The following is a 24,138-nucleotide window of genomic DNA, read 5'->3' as shown; positions in this document are numbered from 1 at the left end:
GGCGGCCCCGGCCCGAGGGGGGCGGTGCTCCTCGGCTCCCGCCCTTGGAAATGCAGCGGCGTGGTGGGGGTGGGGGGGGGGGGAAGGGGGCGTGGTTTTGTTAAAAAAAAAATAAATAAAAAATTAAAAAAACTCTCCTGCCTCCGCCTTGAGAAAGGCCGCTCTCTGTCTCGTGTTTTCTCAAAACGTCACCGGCGATCCCCTGGCTGAGGGGACGCTGGCCCGTGGCCAGTCGCGGGCACCGCCTCGGTGGTGGCAGCCTGTTTCCCTCATGCCTCGAAGACGCTGAGGCGCTGTCAGCGATTAAAGGTGGTTAACAGTCCCCTGGCTGCCGCGAGGAGCAAAGCCAGTAATTATGACTCAGTAGAGGCAAGACATCCAGAAGGAATTCAAGCGAGTCCCAGGAAGTGTCGTTCTTGCAAAAAAGTTAACCACCGTTCCACACACACGGCAGTAATTACACGTACAAATCAGGTATCAGTTCATAAACGTCCCCGCTAATTTGCTGAACAAGAGCTTTTGTCAATCATCACAGGAAAAAAAAAATAGGTGCAACTTTTAAGTGTAGTCATGGCCTGCTAGTCTTCACTAATTTGCTCAAAAGTAGATCTAAAAGTAGATACTAAAGATCTAAACTCACAGCAGTGAGAATCAGGGGAACCTGCAACCAGATCGACAAATCATGCAACTGCTTTGTAACATATTTTGTATATCTATCATATATTTATGTAACATAAATATTCCAGTAATTATGTTTCTTCCAGCTCATCAGCATAACGTTCACAATTCTTAATATGAGCAGCATACATTTCACAACCTTCGAATACATTCCATAAATGCAGATACTGAGGATATAAGAAGTTACATGTATATACATATAAGAAATACTGCCCCCCTTCTCTTTCTCTACCTTAGCTGAATGTTGCTGTATGAAATACTCTGTAATTACTACAGCGGTGTCCCTCTTTATTAGAAAAGATAGTGTCTTCTGATCATTAGTCATTATACTTTATAGATACAGACAACTCATATGAGTTATTCCTTCTAATAAACTGCCGTTTCTTCACCATTTAATAGCTTAATCCCTTTCTTCTACAGTCACATTTGTTTTTCTTGTGTTTGTTCTTTACGAGGCTACATTCATACTTACATGGGAGATGATAATAGAATTTTACAAGTCTATTAATCTTGCTTATGGTTGAAAGTTTTGAAACAAAACCACAGAATTTTGGCAGGAAAGATGAGCAGAGTTGAATTTTGCAGGTATTAAGGCCAGGAGACAAGTCATAGTTTGTACTTTCGTGCAACAGGCATCAGTGGACAGCGTATACCGTTTACAAGTATTTGGGCCAGAAATACCTGCTTGTATCATAAATTATACAGGATTAATCGTTCTAAAATCTGGAAAAAAAAATCTAGCTGAGTTTGTCCTTCTGCTGCTTCCCAGGAAAGGCTCAAGAACTTCTCAAACACTTACCTAACCTAAGCCTTCCACTCTAAAAAATAATAAATAGCTTTAAGTCCTACTTAAGAAAGCAGGCATTTCACTGGATACAGCTCCCCATCTCTTTGCTTGCCTTGAGACTGTTAACCTCACTACTTCTTTCACACGTGTTTTCTGGCTGCTGCCATTTGCACCTGTCGCACTTCATGAGCCTAATAAGCACTGGCACTAAAAGTGCCCTAAAAATGCTGATTGGAACCAGTAATTGTGCATTGCAGTACAAGGCCAAGGCAGAAGTACGACTGGAGATGACACAGATCGAGGGGAGCTTATTCCATGGGCTCCACAATCCCAGGATGAGTTCAGAGGAGATGCACCTCAACAGCTGGAAACAACCGACAAAGACACCCATCCGACCTCCGACCAAATTCATGCAAAATACCCAGCTTGTTTCTGTAAACTGCAGCATAGGAACCAAATACTTCTGATGAAAAACTTGTAGCATCTGTTAGAGCAGTTGATGGATAGGTCGACTGAACGGCAATGGTGCTGAGAACTCAGGGTCCAGGCCTAATGGCTCTTGGTAAGAGCAAGAAAGTTTATTTCATTAACTGTTCTTTATGTCCACCAATCCTGAGATTTCTTTTGCAGTTTTATTTCATTTCCCCAAAATTACTCTTTTAGCACAGGTATCTCAAGATGATTTATCATCTTTATAAAACATACTCTTCTTGAACTCTGGGGGAATGGCCACTCAACATTTACAGCATATCTGAGTCACGCATTTGTAATAAGCATGAAACAACTTTTATTCTCCTTTTAAAAACTAAATTGGATTCTTAGACAAAAAGAATTTGTAAATTTTGTAAAAATAAAAAAATGCTATAAAATGTAAATCGGAATGTGTCTGTAATTACAGACTACTCCAGAGTTCTAAGAATAAATTCAGTCCCCTGCAGTGGATTTAGCTCATCTTTCCTTTTGGTTTGTAGTGTTTCTTCACAGCCTTTTCCCCCCTTTTACCTTCTCAGGGCCAGATTCCTTTGCAGGTTCCTGAACTAGAATCAGACTAGATACTAGAAACATGCTCCTGTTAACCCAACAAATGCTGCTTTTCTCCTCTGTCAGCAATTCTAAGACAGTGTGGTTTAATTCTTAAGAAGATAAATGTAGCACCCCAAGCAATACGTTGGGAAACTGTAAACTTTACAAAGAATGTATCTCCCAGTAATAAACACAAAAGAATGATTTTGTAGCATAAGCTTTATTTGCTCTTTACTTGAGATACAAAGCATGCTCTGGGATTTGCCTGTGGATACTACACACCTTTTGGGGACCAGTCTCGCATGTGGTCCTGGTCTGCGTACCCAAGACTGGAAACTGGAAATCACATGAGGAGCCAGGTGAGCCAGAACACTCAGAGATCCTCCCTGCCCACCACAGAAACATTGCAGACGTGCAACACGTGCGTGCTTCCACCAGTTTTTCCCTTTCAGTCAAGCCCAGAAGGGAAACATTGCCTTCCTGCATACAAAGGTACAGAAAATATATCAACTCATTCTAAGGGATTCTGGAGTCACAGCCTTACCTTAGAGTTTCAGCTTGCATTTAAGAGAAGTAAGTTTTAGCCTTGATGGCTCCTATGAGAAAGGTGAAAACATGAGCTGACAATATTAAATATGTGTGTGCCCCCTTGAAACGACAGTTCACCTGAAGTTCTGATAGACACACCTCATTGGGATTTTGACTAAGGGATTCACCCCCCTGCATACTGCACCTCCTACTAACTATTCAGCAGAAAATACAGAAGTAACAGGTATCGATCTGGTCCCCTGGCTCCAGCTGCTGGCAACGTCTGAAGGCATCTTCTTCCACTCCAGGTGGCAAAGAAGACAAGTCTCCTGATGGAGGCAGAAAATCCTTTCCTGCTACTATTCTGCCCCTCTGGTAGACGAGGATCCCATTCCACATGCTCAAAGATAGGAATAAGGGTATCAGGAAGGGAGGTGGTTATAGGTGTCGTAAGTTGAGGTGTGCTTACAGCCACAGGCTGTTTCTGAGAATGTCTATTAGTTTTTCCTAATGTACATAATTTATGGTTATAATATATCAGCTATGGTTATAATATATTGCTTGCAGGACACTTTCCACAGTTCCAATGAATTTATTCTGCTGCATTAAACCAAATCTAAAGTGTTAACAATGTTAACTGCTTATTTCAGGCATTAAATTATTATTATTAATAATAACTGTATAGCCTTTACTACCCTCAGAAAATAATGTGTTTTTTTTTTTATTATTTTTTTATTTTCAGGACATAGACATTTCTAGACTAAATGCTAAATTAAAGCTAGTCGGAATACCAGCGGCACTAAGCCTTCTGAAACCATCAGGGAAAGAAAAAGTTTCTCCGTTCTTCTAATCTGTTGGCAGTTTCATCCATGACAGCTAAACCTGGAATTACAGCTAAAAAAACATCCATTGTTACTTAGTATTGATTTGGCCTCTCTTAAAGTGCTTGGCACTGTACAGAACAAAGAAGACAACAGAGTTAAAGACAACTCTTAACAGGATGTGTGTTGAATAGTGAAGACATCAAAACCATCCGACTATGGAAACTGAAATAATTAGCTTCCTGAGAAACATCTAAAGCAAACACTTACAAGGTTACTGGATGGTATCTTTAGTTTTATCCTAGCAAGTCTCAAAATAGCAAGCCCATAAAATAGGTTTCTTATCTAATCAAAAGTTCATTGATAAATGAAAAACATTGTGGAACATAACTGTATATTAAAAAGAACACAAAACATCTGTCAGTAGTAGGGCCGTATATCTGATACTCTCTACAACTACGCCAGATACAGACAGACTGTTTGGATGAAGATAGATTTCCGTCATTATGTGAAAGCAGTGATTTAAATGCTCATATTCAAGATGAGAAAAAAATCTAAGAAACCTGTCCCTGGCAGATTCAAGAGAACACAATATCAGGATTTCTGCAAGGCGGTTTACCACAGCCAACCCTATTCTCTGCAGTGTGCGGTCAAGAAAGGCTGCAATCATGCACTATTACCTTCCACGCAGAGGCCAACAAGATGCTTTAGCCGGTGGGCACTGCAGTGCTCTGGGAAAGGAGAAAAGGCTCGGTCCTGAACCAGAGGTTTGTGGGGAGAGAGGCAGTAGGGAGCGGCACAGCCAGAGCGTGCTGGAACTGGTGGTTCACTCTTACCATACAGGGCTAAGGGTTGCAGCAGGTGGAGGTCAACTTCAAAATACACCACGAGGACTCTTTCTAAAACTGACAGCAGACCCGTGGTGCTCCTTGCCAGAGGCTGGAGCTGATGTGGGTTTTCCCCAGTGGCTGGGGAAATTAACAGAAGAGTGACTCACTGAGAATAGGTTAAAAAAAAAAATATGTATATATGGGGAAAAAAGTATGTGTCCATCTCAGTAAGTCACTCAGTCAGAAGCTGCGAGAGTAGGGGGAGGAAATATTATATATGCTTGTGCAGTTCTCGCTTGTTTCCTTGGTAGCTGCTCATAGAATCATTAAGGCTGGAAGAGCCCTCCAAGATCATCCGGTCCAGCCATCCCCCTACCACCAATGTCACCCACTAAACCATGTCCCTGAGCACCAGGCCCAACCTCTCCTTGAACACCCCCAGGGACGGTGACTCCACCACCTCCCTGGGCAACCCGTCCCAGTGCCTGACTGCTCTTTCTGAGAAGAAATGTCTCCTCATTTCCTACCTGAACCTCCCCAGTGCAACTTGAGGCCGTTCCCTCTAGTCCTATCACTGGTTACCTGTGAGAAGAGGCCGACCCCCAGCTCCCCACACCTTCCTTTCAGGTAGCTGTAGGGAGCAATAGTTACTTCTGGAAGCAAATAGCAGCTTAAAAATACCTTTGGCAACCCGTGTGTCTGCTCCGTTGTACCTTTAGTCACCCCAGGTGAGTAGCTCAGAGTTTCCAGGGCAGATCCGGGCACTCCAGCCGGTTCGGCCCCGCTTCCTCTCCGTGATCTGAGTCAAGAAAAACAAAACCCCCGAGCGAGAGAAGCCTGAGCAGAGAACACACCCTCCCGGCTTGTGCCGACCCGGGGAGGGAAGCGGCTCCCGGGCACCGGCGCCGCTCGGGTCCCCTTGGGATGACGGCGAGGCACGGCGGGGGCGGTGACAGCCTCCCCGACCCCTCCTCTTCCCTCCTGCGGCCCCGGCTCGGGCCTTAGCGGCGGCGGCGGCGGCTCCCGCTCGGCGGAGAGGGGCGGAGAAGGGAGAAGCGGGGGGCCCGGGGCCGCGGCCATGCTGCGCGGAATGGCGGCGGCCGCCCGGCGGGGCCGGCGCGGGGCCGTGCCGGCGACATGGCGGCGGGGCCGCTGCTGCTGCGGGCCGGCGGGGCGGCGGCGCTGGGTGCCTCCGGCGGGCAGCCCCAGCGGGGTGGTGGCGTACAACAGCCGCAGCCGGAGCAAGGAGCCGCTGGTGCTGGCCCGGGACGGAGTGGCCACCTGGTAGCGGCGGGTGCGGGGTGCCCCGGGGCCCGGCCGCCGTCCCCCCGGGGGCTGACGGGCGCCGTTTGCCTCCTGTGTCTCCGCAGGTACAGCTGCGGGCCCACCGTGTACGACCGGGCGCACCTCGGGCACGCCTGGTGAGTGAGCGAGCGGGGCGAGGAGGGACGGAGGGGCGAGGAGGGACGGAGGGTCTCCTGCGGCTCCTTGTGCTGCCCGTGGAGATCCGGGCTGCTCCCGAGCCCCCGTCTCCTAATCCCGCAGGCAGAGGATGCGTTGGGATCGTGGGGAGAAAGAGGAGCGAGCTCTCTGCTAGCTGCTGTCATACCAGCAGAGAATATATAAGCTGTATATGTGGGTAGCTTCTGTTCCCGTTACCCCTTTGGGTTCACTAATACCGTCAGCGGGGGGAACAGCACGCGTGCTGCGTTTCCAGAAGGCTGGGTGCAGCCCTCCTGTGCACGGTGCTGCAGGGTGCCCTGCTCGGGACGACTGCCCTCGCCTTGCAGCAGAGCGGGCTCTTCAAAAACTTTCCTCTCTGTTGGTATTCCGCATAGCTTTGGCACAGCGAATTATGCTAAGATATAATAATACTATGTTATCACATATAATAATACTCCTGTTATTACAGCTATTCTTTTCTTGATCTTATTCGCGTTTTTCTTTCAGCGTCTTTCCTCCGTGTACGTGTGCGTGATGCTTTTTTAACGTAAAGTTTCACTAATCAGACTGTACTGAGGAAGGAGAGGTATGGGCATTGCCTTGCGTAGCCGGGCTGTGGAGTGGAACAGCTTATACCACTTCTATGCACACTGCCCATGTTCCTCTGCTAGAACAGATACGAGGTGGTGTAGTGGGTCTGGAGTACAGCATTTATAAAGCCAGAGGACTTCAACTTGGATCGTTATGTGTCTTTTGGGTGTCTCTTTCAGTCGGTGGTTCTCCACGTTCTCCTGATTAAAAGAGTAGGAAGACCTGCTATTTTTTCCATCCATTTTTATCCTATGTCCAAACTAACAATTTCAAACTTCCCCGGTCTGAAAGTTTGCCATATGTCTGTCCCGCCTATTCCTGACCTTTCCACGTATAGGATAAGAAAAAACAGTTAGGGCTGAATATCACATTCACGGTGGTGTGTCATGCAGATAAGGAGCTATGTTATCATCCTTCTGGTGCCTCTTTAGTGCCTTCACGTGTTTCCTGTAGTACAGCAGGATGCCTGTGCTAAAGATCTTCCTCTCTCTCTTCTGAGCAGGTGAACCCTCCGGGAGGTGAGGAATTAACTGTTCCCTCCCAGGGTCTGTGGTGTTGACATCTCAGCTGCTCTGTTCAGTATGGCAGAGCATGTTTTATTTTTAATTTTAATTTTTTCCTTGTAACTAGGCCTACCTGTAGAGCTACAAGAACATTGCTTTTGTTGGCACAGCTGAAATGAATGTTAGTCTACAGATCAGGAAATACCCTGGAAAATAGCACAGTCACATGGATTGATGCATGTTGCTACAGTGTCACTCCTATAAAATACCCTCATGGTGTTGCACCGTTGCAGCATCTGATCTTATCACTGGAATTCCTTTCTTCCATCCTTTTTTTCAATTTAATTTGTGGTGAGCATAACAAACACAGCAGATCATGAATAATGGAAATGAGCTTGAGCTCCGCAAGAATTTGGAAAGCATTGCATTGCTATTTTTCTTTTCCCCACTAAGATTTCTTACTTCTCTAAATAATCCAACTTTCTCTAGCATGTTGTGCTTCCAGACTTCAAAACAGGTGCCCTATGTGTTTTCAGACAGCATCCATAATTCATCCTATATATTAAAAAAAAAAAAAAAGCTGCAGAAAACACCACCTTTTCCCTCAGTACTGAGACTGGCTTGGATTTTGCTGATGTGGGCTGCAGCCTGGTTAGGACCCCAGTTCCTGGCCATGGTAAGAATAAGCCCAAATAGGAGGGAGTTCCTTCATGCCATTGTGCCTGGTGTGGCACCCCCTTCATTAGATCCGATTCTTTCGTTGCAGTTTTTTGGTACTGAAGTTGTAAGGAGCCAGCTTTCCGAGATGTTGGGAGATCTGCTCTGGCTATTGCAGTGCTTCTTCCATCAATTGTGCCAGAAGATCAGAGTAAAGGGAACAGCACAAAATTTGTATATGATCTGGGAACTAAAGCTGCAGAACCATTAAATACAGTTTTAAGCTTTTGATACTGGCATTGTCCCTTTGAAAGAGGTCTAAAGAAGAATTTAATCTACTGGAACTGTGTCACAACATGAGATGCGCATGGTTCCCAGTGAGCTGCTGTTCAGTAGTATCTCTTTTCTTGGCAGCATGTGCCACCTTCCAAAAGGCCTTTTTTAATATAGTCACAGTGCAAACAACAACAGAAAAGTATTTTTCTTCATCAAGATACTGAAATCTTCACAGAATCACAGAATAGTTTGGGCTGGAAGGGTCCTTAAAGCCCACCCAGTTCCACCCCCCTGCCATGGGCAGGGACACCTCCCACCACACCAGGCTGCCCAAAGCCCCATCCAGCCTGGCCTTGAGCACCTCCAGGGATGGGGCAGCCACAGCTTCTCTGGGCAGCCTGTGCCAGTGCCTCACCACGCTCTAAAATTTCTTCTTTATATCTAATCTAAACCTACCCCATTTTAGTTTAAAACCATTCCCCCTTGTCCTATCACTCCATTCCCTGACAGAGAGTCCCTCCCCAGCTTTCCTGTAGGCCCCTTTAGGCACTGGAAGGCCGCTGTAAGGTCTCCCCAGAGCCTTCTCTTCTCCAGGCTGAACAACCCCAGCTCCCTCAGCCTGTCTTCATGGGAGGGGTGCTCCAGCCCTCTGATCACCTTTGTGGCCCTCCTCTGGACTCGCTCTAACACTTGCATGTCCTTCTTGTGCTGGGGTCCCCAGAGCTGAATGCAGCACTCCAGGTCCGTGTCCTTGTTACGTAGAATCTGAATCTTAGCGCCGCCTTGGTCCCCGCAGCTGAGGGGAAGGATGCAAATCCATTGTCAGTATTTGCTTATGCTCATTTGCTTTGACAGACACAGTGGGTGCAGCCTGTCCAGTGGTGTGGGTGCCATGGAAAGCTGCAGGTCCTCGGGGTTTTCGTCACTCCATTGTGCAGGTGCAGTGCGCTCAGGTTTCTTCAAAGCCAGTGGAGGCTGAGGTTTCTCCTTGTCTTGCAGGATGGAGTGCAAGCCTGTAGTCACCTTTTGTTATTTCGCACAGTAATTGGGTTTTATGGAGTCAAAGCATGTTCTGAGAATGAAGAGCGGAGAGCCTGTGAGGGGCAGAAGGCTGCCGCAGGCCTGCGCTGCGTGCAGGTGGATCCGTCTGGCTGCGCTGAATGTTCAGCTTCGTCACGTACAGCCTGGATGATACTGAAAATTTATTCTCGGCTGTAAATAAAATAAAATAACCCCCCCGGAGCAGCTCTTCTTTGCTGTCAGAAAAGATCTGTGGTGTTACTGTAATAGCTTACTTGTAGCTCTACCTGTTACTCGACCCCAAGCAAAGTTAACACGAGCTGGTTTGTTTCTATGTCACTCTGTGTGGTGGACTTTGGAAGCCTGCTGGCATGTACAGACTGAGGGCTTTTTATTTTAAAGATAACTGATCTGTGTCTCTCTTTTGTACTGCTTGCTTTGGAAAAGTCCTCTGGTTGAGAGGCAGCTTCAAACAGAGCTCAGTGTTATCATAAAGAGATGCAAGAAAAGAAAGCAGAGAAAATTTGCTGTAATGTGTCACTAATGCCAGAAGAGGGTAGAGCAGTTCAACTGAAATTTGCTTGACTTTTGTGCAGATTGGAACTAATTTTGGAAAAGCATTTTATGTACTCAAGACCCTTTTTTTTTTTTTCCCAAGTATTAGGGTATTGAGCATATCTCTGTGGCTGTCAGTGCTCTTTGACGTTTTTATCAAAGTTTATTCCTATTACTGCATGTTTAAAAGCTCTTGTTTCTCTCTTCCAGCTCCTATGTTAGGTTTGATATAATCCGAAGGATAATGACTCATTTTTTTGAAACTGAAGTTATCATGGTGATGGGGATTACAGACATAGATGACAAGATAATAAAAAGAGCCAATGAGGTAGGTATTTGCTACAGTCTTTGATCCAAACTTTTGGTATTTCCTAGATACAGTTACGTAGGGAAATGAGCTAAGTTTGTTGTTGTTATTTAAAAAAAAAAAATTTTTTTTTTTAAGTAGGTAATACATTTTGAGATTTTTAGCCCTCTAGCTGCTCCTGGGGCAGGTGTTCTTATAGCCTTATGCCTTGTCTGGAAGGCCAATGGAAAAGAAAAACCCATGGCAACCCATCAGCAGAGTTGAAGCATATCTTTTCCCAAAAGCAAACCCAAGCCGGTAGCTTCTGGCTGTTTTCTGAAAAAATGTTTTGTGTCGTTGATCTTTAAAGACAATAAATGATGATATACAGGGTTGAGGGCAGTTCCTGAAAGGTGCCAAGCACTGTCTATCTGCAAAGTCAGCACCTTGAGACGTGTCCTCAGTCTTGTCTGAGTTCACGGCCTGCTTGAAAGTTGACACTTTGGGTAAGGCTTGATAAGACAGGGGCCTTCTGGCTGGATCAGTATAAAAATACAGAATGAAAAAAAATAAGTCAATGCAACCAAACTTTTCACTGAATTCTCAGGGTGATTAAAGGTTTTATGGCTGTAAGTAGTTCTCAGATGGGTTTTTATCAGGCCTTTTTTAACAACTGAGCTTGGTGAATGTTTAATGTCATTTTTTAAAAATGTTTTTGGACCCTAAAATGCCAAGAATTTATTCTGCATTTTAAACATCTTTCAGATGAACATTTTATTGGTTTTTGAAATCTGTAACATGTCTTCTGGATCATAAATAAAAATGAACTGTAATTACAGTTTCAAGCTTTAAGCTAGTTTCTTGGAGCCAGAGAATTTGGCAGGTGTCACTTTTCTTTGAATCTTTAAGTAAACAGTTACTATTGCAGTTAAATGCACTGCATTCAAAAAAATGCTACCACCGTTTTCTTGTGGAAATAAGTTTGTTCCCTTAGTCCTTTTATTTGCAGTTTAAGGCCAGTACTCTTTCACCAAAAAAAAAAAAAAGACTGCATTTTACATTTTTTCTTTATCATCAGAACATCATTTTATTTTGTGTGGGGATGGTGTTTTAAAATAATGCATGTTTATTTACTCCATTCTTTGGTTCTATGAAGAGCTATTTTATGTAGCATTTTTGTGTATTTGTGAATGTCCTGCTCTGCACACTTCGGTTGTACAACCTGTTGTTGCTGACCTTTGTAGCTGAAGTATTACAGTGTTAGGATCAACGTGCCTGACGTTGTTCTTTCACCTCTGGTGGGACTCATCTAGGGGGATTCTGAAAGTTGGGCATCCGGTCTTTGAGGAGCATGCTACATTCCCTGAGTGGTCCTTTGAAAAAGAGATGAGCATCTCTGTGTTCGGAAATTTTCCCATCTTCCTGTAGATGCCTTTGTCTTTCTGTTGATAAAGAAGCAGCTGAGTTGTGTGTCGAGGTGAATCCCATTGCTGAAAGAGCGCTCCCTCCGGTCTGCAGGCAGAAGCATGCCTTTGAGCTGAGCATCTTCCTCCTTCCATTGCCAGATGAGCATCTGGTCTTCACCAGAACTCCTGCCTAGTCCAATAACTTGTGCGAATAGCAGTATCCACCCCTTGAAGATGTTCCAGTAATGAACTTGAAGCAATGAAACTGGATTGATTTTGTTAACGATTCAGTTATCTGCAAGCTGGAGAGGGTGGCAGTCTGTTGGCTCTTCCCTGGTAGGTTTTCCTCAGAGAAGACATAAAACTTGAATTTGAGAAACACTGATATCATGCTCTTGCCTGCTAGGGCAGGTTTTGCCATCTTAATGTGATTAAATTGCCTCTTTCCTTTTGGAGTGCACTTCTGCGAGGATCCCGGTTCCTGTCAGTCAGCTTGTGAATGAGAAATGCGGAGAAGATGTTTGAGAACTACTGCACTTGGCAAAATATGGAACTGACTTTCAGTTAATTTTCCCTGATTGTTACTCATATATTTCAATACAATCAGCTAAAATATCTTATTTTTCTTAATCACTGCAAATTAATATCCTGTCTTATCCTGCAAGTCTCTGATCTGTCTTTCTGACAAGTAGGTGGTATCGGCGTCCCCTGCCAATAAGTTGAATGAATTTTACATCTGTGCACTGTAGTATATCTTGTAGATACAAATGGAAGACGACCCTCTCAAGAGGAAAATAACGGGGGAGGGAAGGAGTTCATTATTTTAATCTTCTGTTGCTTTCTCTTAAAAGTTATCTATTAATATTTTGCTAGTTCAGGAGCCTAAATGAAATATTACTTTTAAGTTATAAATAACTTGCATCCCCTTCCTGTGAATGTTAGATTAATAAGCCTTTCTGACTCTTTACCTTGGGGGCTCTGTAAGTCATCCAATTAGCTATTAACTGCCTGATAAAAGATTGCAGTATTTTATGTTACCACTTTGATTTACTGATCTTTTTTTTCAGATGAATATATCGCCAGTAGCTCTTGCTCGCATTTATGAAGAAGACTTTAAGCAAGATATGGCTGCCTTAAAGGTATAGATACTCGAGCTTCTAAATTTTAGAGTATTTTAATGCAATTACTCTGGTAAGGAATCTGATTTTAACAGTTTGATTTGGGGGAGGGGAGACAACACAACACAGTTGATTGCTTGTCTGATGAAGTGTTGTTCATAAATTGAGTAGTGATTTACTTTTTCATTCTTCTGAGGAGAAAAAGGCTTTATATTGCACACCTTTTGAATAAAGAGGGGGAGAAAAAGCATCGCTATTCTGAAAGAGGAATGAAGAAGTTAAATTTATTTAAGAACACAGACTTGGTTCACAGATAATACTTAGTTACTGTCACGCAGAAATATCCTGATCTAAAGCATGTAAAACATCAAATATTCTTTCTCTGAGTTCGGGTGACTTTGCTTCTTGTCCAGAGTACTGTCAGAAGCAGGCAGTAAAACACTGGGGAAAGTGTATAAAAAAAACTAGTATATTTCTTCTTCTGTCCCTCATTTTTATTTTTTAATATTATCTGCATCTTAAATAGTGCTTGCAACCTTTTTATGATATTTGAAACATTTTTTGGTAAGATAAAATTGAGAAGAATGGTCTTTAAAATTTGTTTCTTAAATTGGAGTGGCTTGTCAGTAGTCTATTTCACACAGTCTGATGAACTGTTACTATTTCTTTGTTTAAGGTCCTTCCCCCTACAGTATATATGAGAGTGACTGAAAACATTCCTCAGATAATTTCCTTTATAAAAACAATAATTGCTAACGGACAGGCTTATGCAACCTCGCAAGGTAAGATTTGTAGTAAGGCACTTCCTCGTTAGCACATGCATGGGAAGTCAGTGCTCTAAGTGATCCTGTTTAGGGATCAGGTGAGATATGCTATACCAGGTTGTATTGGTTACTACAGTGTGAGCAACTCGTTTGTGACGATACAAGTGTGCCAAACAACTCTTACGCCATTTCTAAGTTAAAAGTAGTTCATAATTTAACATAATTGTTTACTGTAATGATCTGCTGTCTCAGCTCCTGTGGGGAAGTCCTGGCCTGGGTTCTGCAAGGGAGCTGGGGGAAGCTTAGCTGTAAACAGGAGCTGGATATCTCCTATGTACTGTAGAAGACATGCCTGCAAAACACAATGTGTGGAAAATTTTTAGTAGCACTAGTGGCTGTAGAAGGATGCAAATGTGTTTTAACTGGAACACTAGTAGGTAATAATTCAGTCATGGGAGGGGATTGCTAGTTAGCAGGGAAAAACCCGGGCAGATGTCCAGAAAACAGCGTTGTCTTAGGTGCAAAATGAGCAAATGCAATAAGGTTACTGAAAAGGTAGTAACAGGGAAACATGGGCTGCTACTTCTGCAGCATTTCTGGTTTTCTAAATCAGAATTTCAAGTGGAAGTTCAAAGGTACTTTGTTTTGTTTTGCTTTCAGGGAAATATTATCTCTCCATTATATAAGCAGAGTGAATGTGCCCCATCTTTGCTCTAAAACTAAATATTTTTTTTCTATTAGGCAATGTTTATTTTGACGTTAAGTCTTGGGGAGAAAGATACGGAGTATTAACTGCTGTTAGTCCTGATACACAAGATGAAGCAGGTGAGTTCATGGCAGCAACTTGTTTGTGTTAATTCTTTGTCTGAACTTCTGATGTATCTATGCATAAACCTTCACTCAACAGTTTTCTAACTTGTTGTGTATAGCCAGCATTTTTAGTTAATCAGGACGTCATGTTTTAGTGATTACTTATGGAGGCACTCACTGTTGGCAGTGCAAGCGGAAACTCAGTCTTTATTCATGCTTGGTTTTCTCTATACCTTTGTTCTGTTACTTTAGAATAATCACGTTTCTTACTCAATTTTATTTAAATCTTTGGGAGCATTGTATACAAGCTTAGTAATGAGGTGATGCTCTCAGCCCTTGTGCTAGCCAGCAGTGAGGTGGGCGAGGGGAAATGCTGGGAAACGTCATCTCCCACGTTATTGTTGGGCAGTTGCACCCTTCTGGTGTGTGCTAACCAGATGCATTTACTTCTTTCATTATTTACCACCAGACTACTGCTAAGCAGAGTGGTTGTGTGAGCCCTTTTGACGGGCTGTGGTAATGTACACTTGGCTGTGTTCTTCTTTTTTTGCTGCTGTTTTGCTGAGCAGGATTGCTGATCCTCTCTGTAGTTTCCGTAAGCTGGCTCTGATCAGGTCTTTGCATAGTTCGATGCAGGTCTCCTGTGTGCTTTGCACGCTGAAGTTCACTACCTCTTCAGTGAAAAAAAAATTGCGTTTGCAATTACTGGAAATGTCTAGGAGGTGATACTCAGGTGAATTGCAGCCAGAAGCTTCTCACAGCTCCGCTCTGGAGTTGTTTCTTTACAGCTCACAAGGGGAACGTTCTGTAGGGGCAGTTACTGACAGGCTGAAACCATCCTCCTGATTAATTCTAGGCACATAGTAGCATAGGGGTCCCCACCTGAATATAGGTAGGGATGTCCTGCATTTTATTGTGCTGTATTACCTTTCTCGTGTGTGTACAGAAGGCGTTTTGAGGAGCTGTGCCCTCCTGTTTGCTGCTGGAGAACTGGATTCAGAACTGGGGTCCTGTGGTGTGTGCTCTGCTTTACCAGGTCGCCAGCTTCTTGGGGCCTTGGGGTGTTTTTAGTGACAATTGGAAGCAGAGAGGTGCCAAAACAGGGCTTTGCCTGCTGTCTCCTCTATTCTGAAATTTAAAGACCAGTGAATTGTAGGTCACTTTCTTTCTCTGCGAATCTAGAACATTTCCTTTCCTAAATGTCCCAGACAGCATGCTCATAGCCAAAGCAAACTGTGGTGGCTGCAGGGCACAGTGTCATAACCAGCATCTCCTGAAGAGATCCCTCTTGCTGCTCTCCGACGTGAGTGAGCACTTTCTTGTAGAGCTCTGTTAACTCTGTGGGCTGCCCTAGGGTTAACAGAGGCCCTGGGGAGCCTGCCGTAGGTGAGCCTGCTCTGGGCAGGGTTTGGATAAGATGTTTCCAGAGGTATCCCCTGGCTGCAACCATTTGTATTTTACCCTGCTTCCTCTCCATTCACGTACTACTGAACTTACTCTAATCTCTAAAGATTCAGTGACCGTTCCTTAGTTTGTAACTGAGAAGATGAAGAGTTCTTTTTCGCAGTAATATACTCCAGAAAGGCAAGAGAGGGATGGAATCAACAGATACAGGTCAAACGGAGCTTGGCAAAATAGTGAAAGCTGAGATGAAGATTCGGTTGGTAGAGCTCAGGTTATATTTCTGTCCTTTTATTTCTTATCAATTTTGAATGATGAAGCAGGTGTAATGGATTTTTGTAATGTGCTTCGCTTAATATTGCATGACATTCTGAATAAAAACAGCCTCTATATAATATCAATAAAGTACAAGTGGAATGGATCAAGAAAAATGACCATCTGATAGAGCTCTGAAAATAGCTGTGAATCATCATTAAAATGTGTTGGTAGTGGAATGCTGCGGGGATAGGTTTAGACCCAGTCATACATGGTGTTTTTGTTAATGATCTGGAATAAGTAGAGGAAAGAAGTAAATCTGATGTCACTGCTGATAAAAACTGATGAGCAATGTTAAATAATTAAGGATTTTTTCTTCTGCTGCTGCATTGCAACCTGTATATCCTAGGAAACTAGCTGATAGGTAACTAAGCAAATGAGGTAAAACCAGAGAAGGCCAAAAGAACTGAAAGGATGAGATGTATTAAAGAATCTTGAATCCATCTTTTTAGCCTGCAGAAGTCAAATTCAACATACTGTTGTTTTTTTTTTTTCAAAAGCTTGATTAAGAAACTGGAAGCCCAAGGTAAGCAGGAAAGGAGGAAGGATGCAGGAAAAGAAGTTGGGCAGAAAATAAAATCTGAATGGTTCACTAAGCACACACTTCTGCTTTCTTTCATATATTCATTTTTTTTTCTGAGACGTGTCCCATTAACAAATCCCTTTTCCATGGTAGTTGATACTGATAAACGCTATGGTAAAGACTTTGCGCTGTGGAAAGCTGCCAAACCTCAAGAGCTATCCTGGACTTCTCCCTGGGGAAAAGGAAGACCTGGATGGCACATCGAGTGCTCCACGATATCAAGGTCAGATTTCTTGTATTTTAAATCCATCGCTGTTTTTTTTTGTCTGCAGTCACAGTACAATAGTAGAAGCAGTACTGCTTTTTTGATGATCGGTAGAAAGCACCAGTTTTAAACTGAATACTTTCTGAAGCTGTCTTGTTATATTTTGGCATTTTCTCTCCTTTGAGAGAAAAGCGTGCATTTAAAATAAGCCATGCAAGATCACCCAGATGATTAGGGAGTCTTTTAACTTGAATGGAGTAACCAAAGTTTTTGTGAAAGTTAAGGAAGACCTCTTTCATCTTCCTCCCTTCCACGTCATGCAATCTCCAGCAGACCTAGTCAAGCCCGTAGTGCAGTATCAGGAGGACAGGGTATGGGATTCTAGCAGACACAGGAGGCTTTGCTGGCATTATCTTAACGGCAGTTGTGGATGTGTCTGCTAATCATCTATCATTATTCAGATTTCTTTAAAAGTCAGCCACAGTATTAAATATTCAGATTTCTATGTGGCAGTATATTCTGTGGGCATGGTGTGAATTGTGTGTAGTAGCAGTTTGCTTAGAGATGTATTAAATTAATTTGCTCTGAATTTAGAGTTTTGTTTTATTTTTTCCATGGTACAGTAGTACTTTGTCCTGTGCAGTATTAATTTGTGATCTATTAATTTGTGTTTGGAAAAAAAGAGGCTTTAACTCTTCCCTCGTGAAACATTGGTAGTGGTACTTAGTTTTGCATTAGTTTCATATCTTTTTTTCAAAGCCAATAAGAAATTACTGAGATCTGACCTTGTGTAACTTGAGAGTTTTGAACCCAAGCTGAAAGTAGATGGAACAACTGCTTCAGGTTTCTCTTTTGTAGGCCGTGCTGGTGCATGTAGGGACATTAGTCATTACTACCTGCTAGCAAAAAGCATTTATAAAGGTGATTGTATGTCACTAAATAGTTTCAGCGCTGTGGAACAGTTCTTAAAGCATTTGAAGTACACAGAAGCTTGTTGCATTTGAAGTGCAACCTGTGACAGAAGAGCACACTAGGTGAGAAACGACAACCTGTTACAAAGTGGCCTATCTGCTAATGTGATACTATTTAGAGTATGTGTGTATTTTCTGTACCCTTTACTGTGGTGAGACTCCTGCCATGTAAATAGGAGCTTACCCATGGAGAGCAGAAGTGTGGTAATCTGGGACTAGAAGAAATGGGGAGCTTATTTTTGTAAGTTACCTGAAGTGTTGTGCTGTCACAGTCAGCTCTCAAGTACCCATTTTAAGTAATAACTACTTGTCTGCTTTGCCAAAGATCTCAAAGCTCTTTAAGTTAGGTGAATTAATTTTGAAGTATCTTTGAAGTGTGTGTGTGAGAGAGAGAGAGAGAGAAGGTGAAGGGCATTGGTCTCTAGTACGGTCCTGGAGAAGGAAACCATCTGACATGACTCAGGTCTGATCTGGAGCTTCACTTACAGTGAGGTGGGCTGCAGCTCTTGTCCCGGAGCATTTTGCAGATCTGTCTTTTTCCCTCTCCTCAGCTCTTATTTGTGTTGTTGGAGGAAACTGCCGATGGACAGTGTTCCTCTTTAGGTGGCAACCCCTCTTTAGGGGTAAGCTGGGGTATCTCTCTGAAGGTCCATCCTAAATCTAGTTTTGGAGCAGGCAGGAAGAAGCAGAGGGGCATGAGCTTTGGAAATAGCCACAGACAGTCTGTCTTCCGTTCTTTCTCCTAGTTTTCTTCTGTTTCTCTGCCCTGAACTGGGAGGGTCTATAAATGTAAAAATCTATAAAGATTTATGCCTACAAATACCTGAAGGGAAGGTGCAAAAAAGATGGAGCCAGGCTCTTTTCAGAGGTGCCCAGTGCCAGGACAAGAGGCAGTGGGCACAAACTAGAACACAGGAGGCTCCCTGTGAACGTCAGGAAACACATTCTCACTGTGCAAGTGATGGAGCACTGGCGCAGGTAGCACAGAGAGGTTGTGGGGTCTCCTCCTTGGAGATCCTCAAAAGCTGCCTGGACATGGTCTTGGGCAGCCTGCGCTGGGTGCTGTTCCTTTTGCTGGAGCAGACGGCCTCCAGAGGTCCCTTCCAGCCTCAGCCGGTCTGTGGTTCTGTGAGCTAGTACTGCAGTGCCATCATGAGCCAGGGTGTTGTGTCCCAAGAAGGGACAAAAATCTTAGCATCCAACCAGGACCAACTTGTTAATGGGACGTAAGGAGAGACTGCGTGTGTTCAAAAGTGCACGCATACGTAGCTTGTCTTTCATTTTCTACTTGCATAGACATTGTGTCTTCCCCAACTTGAGCGTCTGCAGTTTCTGTGCAGTTAGCATTGATTTACTTCCCTGTGAGCTGGTAAGTATTGTCCATGTAAGAGGCGGGCAAAATAAAGTTATCAGCTTGCCCAACATGACCTAGCAGGGACTTAATGAAGCAGTGGATACATTTTAGGAGCCTTGACTCCTGAGGCTTTTTAGCCTCAAAAGAAAATTAGGCATTTTCTTTTGACATTATAACAGGATAGGACTAAGCATTTTCTATCATAACTGTGTACGGTATTGCCTGAATTCTTACAGAAAAGGTACAAGATAAAGCATAGGAACACCAAATTTGAAGAAATGTTCATCACTGAACTTTTGTCTGTAGATGAAGGAAGCTGTCTGATGCTGATACCATAGCAGAACAAGGAAAGATGTCCTGCTTGCCGTTCTTTAATCTAAACTAGAAAAATAATTGCTTATACTAAGGAAGATTAATAGCAGGCAGGTATGGTCCTGTCCACGCAGGTCCTGCTGCAATTTGGTATTAAGATCTGTGTAAAATCCTCCTCTGAAACTGTAATCATTCAATAATGTATTTATATTGATGATGTTTCATCTTATTATTTTCTGCATTTCTTTTACAAAAACCTTTTGTGGTGTTCTACTTACTGATCAGGGAATTATTGTTACAGCGCAGTGTTTGGAAAGCAACTGGACATCCATTCTGGGGGAATAGATCTCGCGTTTCCTCATCATGAAAATGAAATTGCGCAGTGCGAGGTGTATCATCAGTGCGAGCAGTGGGGGAATTATTTTTTGCATTCTGGTAAGTAAAATGTCAATCACCTGAGAGGCCTGTACAAGTATCAGGGGTTTTGTTTTCTTTAATTTTTTTAAGGTTTGTCATTGTATGACATGAAGTGAAGGAAACCTTACAAACGGATGCTGTACTGCAGTGACCAAGTTCTGTCCTCACTAAAAGAAGAAACATAAATGAGTGAATTTTGAAGCGGTAGAACGAATGCCTTTATAAAGTGGTTACAGTGAAATACTAAATATCATCTGGGGAAACTTCCAAATAATATCAGTGTGTACGTTTATCTATGTACAGTGTTTATTCCTAATTAAAAATGTGGAAAGAAGAGTTCTTCCTGTAGAATCTCATCTCCTTTCACTTGATTTCTGCAAAATGTGAGGGTATTGGTTATGATGATGGTTTCTTTTCAAATTTTACTTTGGCTGTGACAGTCCTGCTGGAAGAGGGTGAAAATAATTGATCTTTTCTGTATGTCCTCCTAAAAATAGAAATTCCTGCTGTCTTTGAGATAGAACCCTCAGTATCTGAAGGTAGGTGAGTGAAGGTGACAGGTAGCTGATCATACTGTTTTTAAAGCTTTGAAACTGGAATAAACCAGTTCAGTTCTCCATCATCTCTCAGCACCAGTTGCCTGTGGGCTTAAAAGAAAGTTTTCAGTAGAATGCTGAGTAAAATAGCCTGTAATTATAAATACAGGGTAAAGCTCTTCTCTTACAAAAAGACTCCATACTACTGGAAGATAAGAATGGAGAGAAGGCTAAGATGCCCGAACCGATGAGCCAACAAAGCTCACAGTTGTGACCCTGTAGAGAAACGTCTGAGCTGGGATGTTTTGAAATGTGGGAGAAACCTAACAAGCAGATGCTCTGCTGCAATGAACTGGAAGCTTTGAATGCATGATTCACATACCTGTAACTATTTAAATTCTTCCGAGAAGCTTGTGGGTTTTTGTTGTTTGTTTTGTTTTTTTAAATCCTCCAGCAGCAGTATGTTGAGTGGTGAGTAAGAGACGCAAGGTTAATGCTGAAGACTGAGTCAGACACTTTGGTCTAGTCTGCTGAGGCGTGACCAAAGAGGTTGCTGCTGGGTGAGTGACTTGGTCTTGGTGTAGCCCATAGATGCCACAGACCTCTGCATCTCTTTCCCCTAGAAGTGACCTTGCTGCCTGCGCTTGACTTTTGACTTTTGAGATAGCAAAGTGTCTTTTACTCGCTTGGTCTTCAGCTTTATGATATTGCCGTTATGTAGAACTGCTGCCTTACACAATAATGCTTCAGTGAAGACTGTGCTGTACGATGCTGTGAACAATGCCATTATGTGATGGGACTGGCAGCGTCCTTCTGGTAGAAACTGAAGTTTGTTCTTCCTATTGTAGTTGTAGTGGTGCTGGATGGTCTCCAGAGAACTGAAGGCAACAGACTGCAGATTGAACCTGACTTTCTTCTTGCTGAACAATACTTTGTGCAAGATCTCTTGTTGAACGCTATCAGCTGCTTGTTTGAGCTAGAGCTGTGGTACACTCTGGGAATTACTGAGGCCTTTATGTATTTGTACTGTTCGGGGTTAATACCGAATTCTAGTTTCAGTTCTCAATGTAGAGGCTGTTACAAGTCAACAGAAACTGTCCAGAGGCTGGTGCATCCTCCAGGGTACGCTTTACTCCTGAAGTGCTGGGAAATTCTCTGCGTTTCCAATGAGATAGACAGTACACTGGTTACTGCCAGCTGGAGTCTTCTGGAAAAAAAAAAAAACAGTAATCTGAGTTCTCTAGCTTGGAGTCAAAACTATAGGGGAAATATTCTTTGAAACTGAGCAAATAAAGAGGATTCAAGATTTCTTTTCTCAAGAAAAGGAAAAAAAAAATACCTTGATTCCAAGGGCAGTTTGAGTGCTGAGGTTCTCTAGGAGCTGACAGATTACATTCATTAATTCAAAAAATTTTGCTGGAGGACGATAACGTGAATTATTTAGGGCAAATGAATCAGCTTCAGAAACAATTTATTCTGGTAACAGACTTCAGAATTTCAGCAGGCTCAGAATTGGAGAAGCAATCCCCATTAGAGGAAGAAAATCCCTGCACTGGGGATAAATCTTCTTATAAGGACTTTATTTTTAGACTACTTGTGCTCTGGGAAGAGCGCCAAGCCAAAGTTATGAAAATCCTTATATTTTGTGATTTCTTTAATGAAATCATTCTAAGTGCTGAAGCTCTTGAAGAGGAGTATTATTTCAAATTCAGGTGTTACCTGTACCTTATTAAGGCAACACGGCCAAATTGCTTGAAATTAGGCTGCCTACAGTTAAGTCAGTCAATATTTAGGCAGCTTTACAAAAGCAAAATAAATAAATAAGTGTACCCAGCCTATTCCTTTTCCCCTGACAAAGGTTTGTGTATGGGAGGTTTACTGTGGTTGTTAGAGCTACAAGTGTCCAGTGTTTCTGGCAGTCTGCATGTTTTTATTTAGGGCCCTGAATTTAACTACACAGCAGTGAAAACGGCCTCACCTGATAGCAGTCAGGACTAAACATCATGAAAATGAGATTTTTATTTAATTGTAGATTTTTGTTGTAGCTGGTTCTGGATCCATACATCTCTCGATTCTTTGCTACCCTTGAAAGGGTGCTGTGCAAACTTAAACGTGCGGGTGGTGGAGGTAGGACTGGAGGCGGCTCCTGGAGAATCCCCATCGACTTGAACCACTGTCAGAAAGAGCTAGGAGGTGAAACCAGACGCTTCTCATTCACCAGGCCCAAGAGGACTGCTTTTCTCTCCAGAAGAGTTGGTGGGAATTTTGTCCCCTTGCAGAAGGGAACGGGCTCCCGGCAGGGCGGCAGAGCAGCGCTGTGCAGAGTGATGCAAAATTCCAGCATCAGACCGGGCTGCTCTGCAGGAATTGAAACCTCTTCCACCATCTGTGAAAACGGAGCCATAATTGCATGTGGTGCGTCCAGCCGGAGGAGCACCCCGAGGCATCGGGTAGCGCTGGCCTGCTGAATCTGGAAGAGTGCAAGGTTGCTGGTGGGTTATTAAAGAATAAGGAAAGTTCACGCTTAAAAATCTGCATCTGAGTAGGGTTAAGTGCTGGGCTCTGCAGTTAACAGAGTGTCTGAAAACTGTGTTAGTTGTGGGTGCTTGGTAACTTATAGGATTACTCTATTAATAGGAGAAGCCAATTAAAGCTTTTAACTACATTTCTGAAATGATGCTGAGTAGCGTTTTATTGCCTCTGTGTTCAGCATCCCTCTGGCTCTGAATAATTGATGTCTTCTATCAGTGGTGGTGGTGTGGCTAGTGCAGACAAGGTCCAGGAGCATACAGCTTTATCTTCTGCATTGCCTTGGCAGAACTTTATCCTGAAGCCAAGCTCTGCTTACTCTCCTAAGTGTGATGGAGATCTTTACTTCCTTTTTCTTGTGCCACGACCCTGTAAGTGGAAGGTCCATGCAGCTATTGAAAGCTGTATTTTTGCTTAGAGATTACATATTAAAATAAACTAATTCAAATTAGGCATCATAGCTGTAACTTCCCCCCCCCCCTTTCTTTTTCTTGCTCTCCCAAAGTCTGGTGAAATGCGGGACCTTTGATAGGTAGTAAATTCACCTTGCAACAGACCGCAGTGAGGAGTAGGCTTCTGTAAACATCACATCACCGAGCAGACAAATGAATCCCTTTCTTCAAGCAGAAATTGGGCAATTTTGAGCATGATCTGGCTTCGAAGTTAGCCCTGCTAGGAGCAGGGTTCAGCTGAGCAGCCTGACGAGTTTCCTTACCACCTAAATCCCCCTGTTATTTTTCTTCTACCTCATCAGCTCCCCAAGGCAGCAGGAAAGGAACGAGTCCTGGTGGAGGACCTGCACGGACGCTGCTGGGAGGCATGCCCCGTGTGAAGAAGCTGCACTGAGAGCAGCATTAGCATGCAACTCCTGGTGCCACGCAGACACACTCCTTGCTGCCTGGAGTGCTCTAGAGATGCCACGCCACAGAGGCTGTGGTTAACAGCCGCGTGTGCTTGGTGTGGCACAGCTGAGAGCTGCGAAGGGGGCCTCAGCATGTGGGGAGAAGGTCTGGATGGCCGCCTTGGACTCTCCCCACTGCCTTCACTAGCCCCACTTCGAGCGAGCATACTCCCAGATAGTGCCAGTGACTTTATTTCCCATATACAGTACTCCTCACTAACTCTTCTCTGTGACTTTAAGCTCCTGTCAGATTTTTTGGCATAAGTATTCAGAAGAAACACAGACGGCTTTTTCAGAAAGTTACTTCTGAGCAGCAAAATCTACCAGTTGCCTTTCAAAAGCTTTGACTTGCTTTATGGTATCTCTTAAAATCCAACTTCAGAAAACAGATCCTCAGATCTGAGAGTCTTCCTTATCCTGTTTAATCCATTCTGGCAACCAACTCTTTCCAAACTTTTGGTAGATCGAGTTTCAGAATAGGGGATGCACAGAAAACTTTACACTTGAGGTATTTTGGA

At 43.4% G+C, this 24,138-nt stretch overlaps 1 protein-coding gene and 1 long non-coding RNA gene across 7 annotated transcripts in view; one reads left to right on the top strand and one right to left on the bottom strand.

Annotated features, from left to right (window-relative positions):
• Positions 1-701: 701 nt before the first annotated feature.
• LOC125184989 (uncharacterized) lies at positions 702-5,558 on the bottom strand. 2 transcript variants are annotated; one of them, XR_010827044.1, is made up of 3 exons: positions 5,349-5,558; positions 2,771-4,805; positions 702-2,021 (listed from the first exon to the last, which is right to left on the bottom strand). It is a non-coding gene; the product is annotated as an uncharacterized lncRNA (long non-coding RNA). The 2 variants fall into 2 exon arrangements; XR_007169727.2 differs by having other exon boundaries at positions 2,771-5,558.
• Positions 5,559-5,745: 187 nt separating this feature from the next.
• Positions 5,746-24,138, top strand: part of CARS2 (cysteinyl-tRNA synthetase 2, mitochondrial) — a 36,574-nt gene continuing 18,181 nt past the window's right edge. For 3 of the 5 annotated variants that reach the window (XM_066985592.1, XM_066985584.1, XM_066985604.1), the window contains exons 1-7: positions 5,805-6,088; positions 9,923-10,040; positions 12,472-12,543; positions 13,199-13,304; positions 14,028-14,111; positions 16,489-16,618; positions 19,539-19,672. In XM_066985592.1, the coding sequence (XP_066841693.1) occupies positions 5,805-6,088; positions 9,923-10,040; positions 12,472-12,543; positions 13,199-13,304; positions 14,028-14,111; positions 16,489-16,618; positions 19,539-19,672 (928 nt within the window). Of the gene's footprint in view, positions 6,089-9,922; positions 10,041-11,516; positions 11,741-12,471; positions 12,544-13,198; positions 13,305-14,027; positions 14,112-16,488; positions 16,619-19,538; positions 19,673-24,138 lie in introns of those variants that run through there. The other 2 variants (XM_066985602.1, XM_066985605.1) reach the window with 2 other exon arrangements.

This window comes from Anser cygnoides, chromosome 1 (genome assembly GCF_040182565.1).
Source record: "Anser cygnoides isolate HZ-2024a breed goose chromosome 1, Taihu_goose_T2T_genome, whole genome shotgun sequence".
In the NCBI taxonomy this organism is placed as follows: domain Eukaryota; kingdom Metazoa; phylum Chordata; class Aves; order Anseriformes; family Anatidae; genus Anser; species Anser cygnoides.
Note: the sequence above shows the minus strand (reverse complement) of the source record. Positions and strands in the feature narration are given on the sequence as shown.